Genomic DNA, 11,025 nt, shown 5'->3' with positions numbered 1-11,025 from the left:
TTTGTCTATATGATGTGAATGTGTTCTGTTCAGAAAACAAAGTTGTCACATTTTATTGACTAGGAAAAAATACTCCACATGAGTTGCATTTTTTTTAATATTTAGTAAGAATACAGAGAAAACTTCATGGTGATGGACCATATTTATCATAGAGAATCATACCAACTGGACAAACATTTTAACTACATGGGACAACAGTTTCAGACCATCTTCAGTGATTCAAATTGAGCTGATTCAGACTCAATCTGAATTTATTTGTATGGCCTCAGCAGGCCTCGTGTCTGGACAGACGTCAGGATCAGCTGTCAAAAATTATTAGCAAATGTGAAATTTCATGACGCTGGAACCTTCATTTGAGGAAACTTCTTGAGGAGTCCGGCCTGAGTTTCCCTCTCTAAGTTGGCTTTTCTGACCTTTTCCCGAAGGTGCTTCTCTAAACGCAGCCTGAAAGACAAAAACATGAGTGAAAAAATAAATGACATAATCAAACCACCTTTTACACTAAAAACCTTCACAATATTGCTTATATGGAATATCTTACCTCATGTGTGGTTCGACAAACTTGGGTGTGTAGAACCTCTTTCGCTTGTATCTTTTGTTCATGTACCAAGGGATTGCATACTCTTTGAATCGATACCTGGAGGAGATAAAGCAAATCAACATGAGTGATGCCACATTTTCCCAGCAGGTGCTACAATCAGCGTCCACGTAACGAAAGGTCTAAAATCTGTTTTGCTTGCGCTGAAACAAAATGTTGACATCGAGAACAGGATTGAATGGTAATGTTTTTGTCTGGAGAATTTTTCAGTATCACAATTCAACAGTAATTTGATTAAAGCCTCTGAACAAGACTGGGACAAACTGCAATTCTGATCTAACAAGTCAGGACACACTCACAGCTTCAAAATGGACTGATTCTCCAAGGTCAAAAGGTAAATAGAGAGTCAATTACTTCTCTATGCGAGTGTGTGACATGAAGTACATCGAGACTCTGCCCTCACCAGTAGACGTATCCGAATGTGTTCCTCCTCCAGGCTCCTGGCCTGGCTTTCTCCTGTCCTGTCTGCAGCATACGCAGCGCAGTCTCTCTCTCCTGCACCACTGTCTCCAGCCTGATCATCGACCGCTCAACCTGGGAGGAGGAAGACAGATACATGATAGCAAGGACTCCTACATCACCACCAACAATAATCAAAGTACAAACAATGAAATGTACCTAGCTCTGTCAAAGGCTGAGCTGGAGTTGCTGACTTTAATCAGATAGTGTTGAGTAATTTACCAAATCTACAGTAACAGTGTCGATGGGGTCGTCAGTTGAGCGTCATACCAACCTTTCTTATTCTTTCTGGACTTGGCATCTGAACCCTTTGCCTTTTTGATTCCTGCTCAAGCGTGAGCAGCATGTTCTTTTCTTTCAGCAGCACATACCTGAGTAAAGATGAGAACGTTATTCACAGCTGATAAATGTTTGTACGCTGTGACGCACCACAAGTGTTTCATGACCACTTTGCTTACCAGAGTTTGTGTAACTCTTCATTGCTCTTTGTTCTCAGTTGTTTTGCAGTCCATGGTGCACCTAAAATATCAAGACACACAGAAGCCAAATAGTTTAAAATCCTACTACCATGCCAGGTGAAAAATACTGAAATTACATTTGTGCTACAGTGGTGCTATGTCAACATATGGCATGAGTCTTGCTCATAGGACCAAGCAGCTATAGTGGAGGTTCTGTATGTTGTGTCTAAATCCTTTATTATTTGATGTTTTACCTGATTTCACAGTGGACTCTCCCCAGTTTTCAGTGGAGTCAAAGAACTCCTCCAGCCCCCTCCTGCTGATGGTTGTGTGCAGGGCGCGACACTGACCCAGAGAGCTGGTGAGACTGAATGAACATGGGACAACAAGTGGAGACCTTTCTCTGCTGGGAACAAAACAAATTCACATAATAAGACTTACAGGCGTAATCCACCACTGAGTCTGAATCTGTGGATTTCAAGCCTCTCCTTCAGAGACAAATCCTGAAGCAAGAAGTGTTTCCTCCTTCTTTTGTGACCTAGAAGCTAATATCTGTGCTTATTGATCCGTTTGTTCATTCTGAAAATCTTCACACTGACACTTAAACCAAATAATTTTCAACTATCATTGCAGCTTTTAAATACTTACAAAACCATGCATCCATCTGAGCAAATCCAATATGACAATTTTGTTACTGATTTTAAACTACACTAGCAGTAAGCACTGAAGAATATCTTGACATACTTATTAAAATCTATGGGGAAAAGTTAAAAAGTTACAAAATAATTGTGTATTGAATTCAATATTTTCGCAGGAACTAAATCAAGCTGCAACTACATATCGGCAAAACGTCATAGGGGAGATCATGCCACCTTGTTGGCATTTTTATTCCACCTATGAACATTCACATAACGAAGGACGTGCAGTGTATTCAGAAACAGAATAAGCTGCAGTCTTTGCCCGTGGATGTTATACAGAGTAGTAAAGATGATCAATATATGATCTAGAAGTTCAACATAATGAAATAAACCTTTTCATGAAATTAAAGCCGCAACAAAGGATTATTTTCATTATCAAATAATCTATTTATTATTTTCTGCCACTTTCATGATCGAATAATAGTTTCATTTTTCAAGCAACAAGGACAAAAATGTATAGCCCAAGGTTCTCCTATGTGGCAATTTGCTGTTTCTCTTTATCGTACATAACATTAGATTGGATATCTTGAGGATTTAGACTTACTTGAAGACACCAAGTGGCCTTTAAGAAATCCTGAGTTAACACTGTAACCTGAGTGACATTTAAGTTTTACATATAAGTCCATCGTCTAGCTCAATGTCACTGGACTAACAACACAAACGACAGCAGATGGAGACATTCATTTAACTAAAATCCCATCTTAATTTAGGGGGACTGCTGTTTTATTCGCGGATAATGACTTTAATCTGTACAATAACGTTAAAAACACACAAATAGTGACAGAGGCAGATAAATCCTGCGTGTTGAATTGTATGACAAACCGCGATGGATATGAATGAATTTACCTTTAACAAATCGCTTACATACAACCAATTCTTACCTGTAAAAATTAGACTGGATTTTTGTCAAGTTAGCAGGAGTATTTATTGCTGAAGATATCCTTAAGACATTTTGAAATTGCTTGCAAAGAGTCACAACGCGTCCTGCGGATGAGGACGCCGCCATCTTTACTGGTAGAAAAGCCCTTCCCACTTTACCCAACATGCATTTTTCTACACTCAAAATATTTTTTGGGTTGTATGTATTTTCCTAATTTTAATATATACGTCATTTTATATTGGTTATACATTTATCGACAAAAGCCACACAATAATAACAAATAAACCAGAATTAAGACTTGTGCCCTTACTAAATATGGCGGCTCCTGCTTCACTCTCTTATCAGCCAATCACAGCTCGTCTTGTTAGCGCGTCATCCCACAGTAGCCATGGTGTCCATGAGTCTTCTCAGGTCTGCTGCTGCCTTTGCAGCCAGACTGAGTCCTCTGAAATCTGGAAATACTGCGGCAAATCTGCTCACTCGAACAATCCCGCGGGCAGATAAAGGTAAGTGACACTGTGGCCCCTTACAGAGTGAAACGTTTGAACGTGAAGGTGTCTGTCTGTTCTCATGACCTTGCGACGCGGCTTGCTTGCTAACGTTAGCTAGCTGGTAACTTTACGTTTGTCCTGCTGTCAACACAAAGTGCTGTGTCCAAAAATCACTCCCTGTTTACTCTGTAGTGCACTGCATTTACCCTACGTCGTGTTATCTGAGTGGCCTAAATCTTGATTTGCACTCACTGTAGAGTAAAGTATTTAATGTTCATTATGTAGGGATTGAATGAGCTAATAAGGGAGTGATTTCAGACAAAGCCACATAGTTGTATAGTTCAAGGTCTCTGCTTAGCCTTCAGGGTCCCACCAGAAAAAGTCATTTGACACAATAGGATCCACATAATTTTCAAAACTTTGGTATATATCACAATATATCGATACTAACCAAACTGATATTAACAGTTAAATGATGAATAGTGTATTGTGTCAGGAAACACTTAAAGGACAGGTTCACAATGTCTCCAAATGTGTCTACAACAACTAGGTGGTGATATGGTCACTGAAAGAGGTTTTCCTCACTTTAGTCATTCCTCCTGTTCATACTGTTTATCCAAACACCCCCTTCAAATGTGCTTTCAGTGTAAGTGATGGGGGCCACAATCCACAGTGTGTCCACAAAGTCATTTTGTGCAGTAATACATTTAAAAGTTTATCTGAAGTTTATATGATGCTTCAGTAGCGTAGTCATATCAAGTGGACATCTGCCACATTTAAAGTTCTGACTATTGTTTTAAGACAGACTTAAAAAAAAAAATTAAGTTTTCCATTAAAGATAGCTGTTTAGCCTTCAGGGTCCCTCCAGACAACTAATTTAACACAATGGGACACACATCATTGTTCAAACCTTTGGTAAATATCACAACATACTAATATTAATATGATGCTATGATGATAAACAGTGAGTGGTTTTTTGTCTGTAAAAATTGGAAGAATGATGAATGGTGTATATATACTGAGGCCCTGATGTTAATTTCAGTCAAAACAATAAGTTCAGAACAGTAATCCAAACCTTTAAAATCAAGAATTATTCAAATGACACAAAACATGATTAACAGTCCAGTCTGTCTAGTCTCATATTATCTCATTATAGTAGCTAACATTAAAATACACGGTCATGACGGTATCTCTGCCTTGTTTTTCAGTGGCCGTCCGTTGGGGTCATGGAAAGAACATGTTTATCGTCAAACCCTCCGACTTCTACGACAGGAGATTTTTGCGCTTATTGGTGAGTACTAAAGCAGCATGCAAGTTTAATGGACATGAGCATGACACAACAAGAGGCTGTTAAAATTGTGATCTGCAGTGTTTAAGTACTGAGAAGGATTTAAATAGCAGACAGTTGTCATGAAGAGTCATGTTTTGATTGACAAGAGAGTAAATTGACTTGACAAGAATACATGAGCATGTTAGTGCATGCTCATGCCACCTTGTTGGCATTTTTATTTCACCTATGAACATTCACATAACGAAGGACGTGCAGTGTATTCAGAAACAGAATAAGCTGCAGTCTTTGCCCATGGATGTTATACAGAGTAGTAAAGATGATCAATATATGATCTAGAAGTTCAACATAATGAAATAAACCTTTTCATGAAATTAGAGCTGCAACAAAGGATTATTTTCATTATCAAATAATCTATTTATTATTTTCTGGATTAATTGATTAGTTGTTTGGTTGGGAAAAATGTCTGTTACTGGTTTCCAAAGCCCAAGGTGACATCCTAAAATGTTTGTAAGTCAAATCTTTTGTAACAGCAGTCCACAGCCCAAAGTTAAGGGTAGGGTAAGGTATGGGTAAACTTTATTGATCCCCATAAGGGGAAATTCAAAATTGACACAACAGTATTCTTGTAATAAGTGATAAAAAATAAAATAAAATAAAATACACAATAAACAATCTCTACTAAGTTTACAGTTATATAAGAATAAATAAACCAGCAAATATTCACATCTAAGAAGCTGATTTTTTTTTAAAACTTTGTTTTTTTTTCTTAAAAAAATGAATGACTGTCAAAAGGCTTATCTTAAATTAGTTGTAAAACATGAACTCTTTTTGCATAATAGTAACTTATATTCTCTCATATCTCATTTGGTCGTCTCATTTCTTCTCAGCAATATTATGTCCTGCTGACTGGTATTCCAGTGGCTGTGCTTGTCACATGTGTGAATGTCTTCGTTGGTAAGTAATCATTTTTTCAAGTATTTGTTGTGTGTTAAAGTTGGTGCATGATTTAGATCCTTTGATGGACTTATTCAATGGAAATTTCAATCGAATAAATAAGAAAGAAGTTCCGTGTTAGCTGGAGCTGAACCTGAGTGTGATTGTGTTGTGAAGGTGAAGCAGAGCTGGCTGAGATTCCTGAGGGTTATGAACCTGAACACTGGGAATACTACAAGGTATGGATGGATATTCTGTCTACAATTTATTTTCAGACCTCAGATCTTTTAGTTGACTTATGCAGATGTGTGTTTCAGAGTGGAACCTTTGTATTTTTTAAACACTTTATACATGTGATAATATTTCAGATAAATGTAAAAGGTATTCTTTCTGGCATTATCGTCCGTCAGCAGAAGAACTGACTAACTGGTTAAGGCAGCCGTTTAATAGAAAACACAACATTTAACTGCAACACGGTCACAACACATGACAAAAGGTTTTAAGGAGAGAAATGCATTATTCTTCATGGAATACAGTTGCAATACGGGTCTTTTTCGCTGTCATTGCAGCACCCCATCAGCAGGTGGATCGCACGGAACTTCTATGATTCCCCAGTGAAGGACTACGAAAAGATGATGGCTGCAATCCAAATAGAGAAAGAGAAGGCAGACATGAGGTGAGTTTTTCTACTGTTGTGTTAATGTTGGAGATTTTGCCATCATGCAACGCCCACAAAGATGCATAAACATCCACAGCTGTGTCTCACAAATAAAGGATAAAAAGAGAAAGATGATCAATGCCAGCTTAAAAGATGCAAGTGTTTGTAATCGGTTGTTTTTAAATGGATATCATGGTTACGAGACGAGTGCTCTGTTTCATCGTGTTGAAAGGACACACGTAGTTTGTTAGCACATCCTTCACAAATATCCTTTTGCACTTAACTGAAGGTGTTGATGAGGAAGTTTTATCTGGGCTGGCAAAGCCATTTGGTCAGTGGTAAAGTTGTGATTTTACGATTGCAGTGTTCATTCATAATTTATTTGGCCAGAAACACCATTAATATACAGAGGACATGTACTTCTTTCACAGATCGTTATATAGCAGGTCCATGATGGAGGTGTTTGTTGTGCCGTATTAAAATAATAATCTGTGTCGTTTGTCCCCAGATTCGGCCTTCAGTAGCAGAGTTTCTGCATACAGCATGAACTGAACAACATATTTGTACACAAAGAAAAATTAATATAATTGTGGGCGCCAATGATATAACAGATTTCTCCCAGTTGATTCAGAAATTCTGATTAGGTTTAGTGCTTTGTCTAATTTAATTGCACAATAATTAGATTCTGAATATAAGCGAACCAGGAAGCTGTGGTTTTTCTAAAGAGAGAGAGAGAGTCATTGTTTTTCCTTTGCTCAGCTTTGTGAAAAGTCTATGTGTTTTAATGCTACTTGATTTCATGAATTCGCTGCCTGTTTGTTGCCAACAGAATTACACAGATGGAGGTGCGCCAACATATGAGGGACAAGGGAGACGGCCCCTGGTTCCAGGTGGCGACCATCAACAAGGAGCTGATTGACTACAGCCCCAAGTCCTCACCTGACAATTAATCCAGAGTCGTTTACCATCAGTACATCATACCGATCAATCTCACTGTTTGTACATTTTTTCTTCCTCTTGCGTAAATAAAGTATCGACTGTAAATGTACTCTGATTTTCTGTCTTGCAGTGTCTTTACTGGGTTCATGCTGTAAACGTGTTCACATAAGGTGGCACAATTATGGATCAGGTGTCATTGCTAGCTCAGTATTCAGGATGAGGTCTCACACCAAGAAGGTTCTGGGTTGAAATCCTCCGCTGTCTGATTGTTTATTCTCCTCTGGGTTTGAAAACAGACGTGTCTTCAACAGTCTGCCCACAGCAAATCCACACTGACACTCCTCTGTAAGATATTTTATTAAATACAGCAGGAGGCTAAATATTGTAGGAGACCATCAAACACAGCCTGCTTCTATTTTCTGAAAGCACAGCTGTTCTGCTGTCAAACTATTTTTAGTCAGTTGCTTTGCCAATTTCACTCTATTTTAATGAAATGTTTTCTGTATGCTGTGCAGTAGTGATATAATGGGGAAAAGTGAATAAAAACACTTTGGATCGGACATTGTTGGCAGATACTTAATACTAGGAGTGGGGGGGGGAAGCAATACAGCATAGTATGATATTTTGCATGGCAATATTGTATCGATACATGGGCGCCAAGTAATCTATCTTTTATTATAGAAATGAAAATGGATTTTTTTTCCCCTTGAGGGACGTAATTTGCAGGTGAAAAAAGGTAATGAATTGCAATATATAGCAGCATATTGCAATATTGAAATTGCAATAAAATTGTATCGTTGAGCCTCTGGTGATTCCCACCCCTACTTAATACTGACAGGATTTCACTACTGTTAACTGAGCTCTGTGACTTTCCAACAAAAAATGTTAGTTTCAAACAGTAGCTCTGACTTAGAGTGGCCCCTGACCCCTGTGGCCCAGGTCCTGTGCCCAGTAGGCTCGTTCAGTCATCCATCCTTGGCTATGGTATCAAGCAGCTGCCTCATAATGAACATAGACTTGTTTACTTTCATATCCACAAGACCGTTGACAGGAAATACAGTCTGTAAGTGAACAAGGACACAATGTAGGGAACACTTTTTGTGGATGCAATTTTTAATGAATTAATGATTGATTGAATATGCTACATGGTACTCTGTAAACATTTCTTTAAGGACACTTTAAACCTGCTCTGTAAAACAGTCAATGTCAGATGTGTGGGCAGATTATTCAGCTTTACTGCTTCACTTTAGGAACATGTGTTTTTGCCCATTAAATTATTGAATTAAAAATGATTTAAATCTATTGAGCCACCTCTAGAAAAGTTATGACTATCTCTTAATAGTGAGAAATTAAATATTTCCGTACCATTTAAAAAAAAAAGTTTTGTAAGCGAGCAGCATCTTAATATAAATGGATCATATATCCACCATCAACCATTTAAGCTTTTTAAAATGTGCAGGATCAAGATGTGTGACTTGGCATTTAAAATATATAACATTTTGTCACCTCATTTTTACTGTGCTTCATTTTTTCTCTCTGCTATGAACAGGAGCGTCCACTTGGTGGCAGACATGCGCAGAAAAGATTATTGTTGTCGGATGGACAAAGGGCCACTTGGGCATCTTATTAAATATGGTTACTTAAATTATACTGGGTAAGATGCAAGAAATATGACTCGTATTAGTTGGTGTGATTTGAAAAGAACTGCTACTGAGATTACATGATTAGATGAGATTTCAAACAAAAGAGGCTGAAGATCAATTTTTTATAAATAGGCTTTGTAGTATATCTTTCATTAAAAATCAAAGTGCATCTCATAAGCCTGCTTTCTTTCTTGAATCCTGGAGGGGGAAACGTGCTGTAGTAAGAGTGTCTGGCTTTATGAATCATCCTCATAGGTGGGAGGGGCACTTCTGGTAAAATAACCCTGTGCACAGCGCGTCACTACACTCATCAGCAGCAGCAGAAGGTCGGATGTTTGTTTTCTGCAAGAAAATAACAAAAGAGCAACACCAGCCTCTATGCGTTTAGCTGTGCAGCCTGTGTAGCGGCGCAGCCTCCACCCCTCTATCATTTTATTTTTATGTTTTTCAGCGTCACATCCCCCTGGCCGGAGGAATGTAGAGACGGAGAGCTTTAAAAATAGCATCCTCTCCTCTGACAGCGCTGCTCCGCTGTCTCCGCAGCACTGTGGTGTGAGAAGCAGGAATGTGAAGATGGCTACAGACTTAGGAGAGCTGTTGGTCCCTTACATGCCCACCATCAGAGTCCCCAGGACGGGAGACAGGGTTTTCAAGAGCGAGTGCGTTTTCTCCTTCGACTCTCCGGTTAGTGTCTTCCCTCAACACACACACACACACACACACACACACACACACACACACACACACACACACACACACACACACACACACACACACACACACACACACACCGTGACATGAGCGTGTCGTTAGCGGGGAGGGAGTGCGTGGTCATGGGCTGTCTGACAGTCTGCTTTGGCTTGGTTTAACAACACACGTGAATCTGCAGAAATGTATATGTGTGTGTGTGTCTGAGAGAGAGAGAGAGAGTGTGTGAGAGAGTGAGAGTGAGAGAGATGTAACCACGGCCACCTTCCGTCGTGAACTTGAAGCGAAATAAATAATTAAATGTTGTTTACATCTCAGGAGAATGAGAGAGAGAGAGAGAGAGAGAGAGAGAGAGAGCGAGGCAGAGTTTTTTTTTTTCGGATGTTAAGGCCACTTTACCGCCACGACCAGGCCAATGAAACCAGTATGTAGGCTCTCTAACACACCTGCCTGAGCTTTCAAGTTAAATGAAGAGCGTTTACAATTAGGCAAGGTAGGCGACTGCCTGGGGCCCCCAACTAAAAGGGCCCCAAATAGATTTAGATTCATTATGATGTCTAGATGTGAAAACTATTGTATTATGCTACTATTCTAACTCATTGTTCACTGAAATAACTTTAAAAAGGCCCTGAAAGCACTTTATAATATGAAACTGTATACGTCAACTTCAGAGGAAATAAATGTTGCTGGTTATGCTGCACAATAAGAATTTATTCACAAAATATAACAAATGATATGTGATGCATGATTATTGATTTAATTATCCAGCATTATATAATACATTTCACAAGTTAAGTGTAAAGGTTTGAATGCAGGACCTTTTACAGTATTTTTTACTGTGCAGTGTTAATAGTTTTACCTTAGTATAAAGTTTTGAGTACTTCATCTATCACTGCAGTGCCAATACCAACATTCCTAGTAAGAGAAAGAGTGAAAATAAAGCAAGGCAGAGTTCACATGGGGCTCCCAAATCATTAAATCCACCCATGCATGAGTTTACAGCCACCTTTATGGTGTGATTTATAATATTCTTAAAATTGGATTTTATGTGTCAGCGGTACTCAGCTTGGTGTATGTGATATTACTATTCATATGTCTACAATGATATGCACACAGCAGTGATTTTTTATTGTTAATTGTGTTGTTTTAACACTATAGACTGATATTCAGTTTCTGGTGTGATTTACTACTATAATTAACTGCTGTCTAAAAGTGAGATTATATTTACCCGTGATTGTGAATTTATTGTAATTTTCCTGTATTAGTATT

At 38.5% G+C, this 11,025-nt stretch overlaps 3 protein-coding genes across 3 annotated transcripts in view; 2 read left to right on the top strand and 1 right to left on the bottom strand.

Annotated features, from left to right (window-relative positions):
- Nucleotides 1–79: 79 nt before the first annotated feature.
- On the bottom strand, nt 80–3,219 carry mrpl47 (mitochondrial ribosomal protein L47). The gene is made up of 7 exons (XM_062424636.1): nt 3,095–3,219; nt 1,770–1,921; nt 1,516–1,576; nt 1,332–1,428; nt 1,002–1,132; nt 542–637; nt 80–444 (listed from the first exon to the last, which is right to left on the bottom strand). The coding sequence occupies exons 1-7, from the start codon at nt 3,217–3,219 to the stop codon at nt 333–335; spliced, it is 774 nt and encodes a 257-aa protein (XP_062280620.1). The 3' UTR covers nt 80–332.
- Nucleotides 3,220–3,469: 250 nt separating this feature from the next.
- Nucleotides 3,470–7,520, top strand: ndufb5 (NADH:ubiquinone oxidoreductase subunit B5). The gene is made up of 6 exons (XM_062423825.1): nt 3,470–3,599; nt 4,793–4,875; nt 5,763–5,829; nt 5,986–6,047; nt 6,378–6,484; nt 7,296–7,520. The coding sequence occupies exons 1-6, from the start codon at nt 3,482–3,484 to the stop codon at nt 7,414–7,416; spliced, it is 558 nt and encodes a 185-aa protein (XP_062279809.1). The 5' UTR covers nt 3,470–3,481; the 3' UTR covers nt 7,417–7,520.
- A 2,094-nt stretch (nt 7,521–9,614) lies between these two features.
- Nucleotides 9,615–11,025, top strand: part of usp13 (ubiquitin specific peptidase 13) — a 31,052-nt gene continuing 29,641 nt past the window's right edge. The window contains exon 1 of the mRNA XM_062424082.1: nt 9,615–9,732. Within this exon, the coding sequence (XP_062280066.1) occupies nt 9,622–9,732 (111 nt within the window). The 5' untranslated portion in view covers nt 9,615–9,621. The remainder of the gene's footprint in view (nt 9,733–11,025) is intronic.

Source organism: Scomber scombrus, chromosome 8 (genome assembly GCF_963691925.1).
Source record: "Scomber scombrus chromosome 8, fScoSco1.1, whole genome shotgun sequence".
NCBI classification, from domain to species: Eukaryota; Metazoa; Chordata; class Actinopteri; order Scombriformes; family Scombridae; genus Scomber; species Scomber scombrus.
Note: the sequence above shows the minus strand (reverse complement) of the source record. Positions and strands in the feature narration are given on the sequence as shown.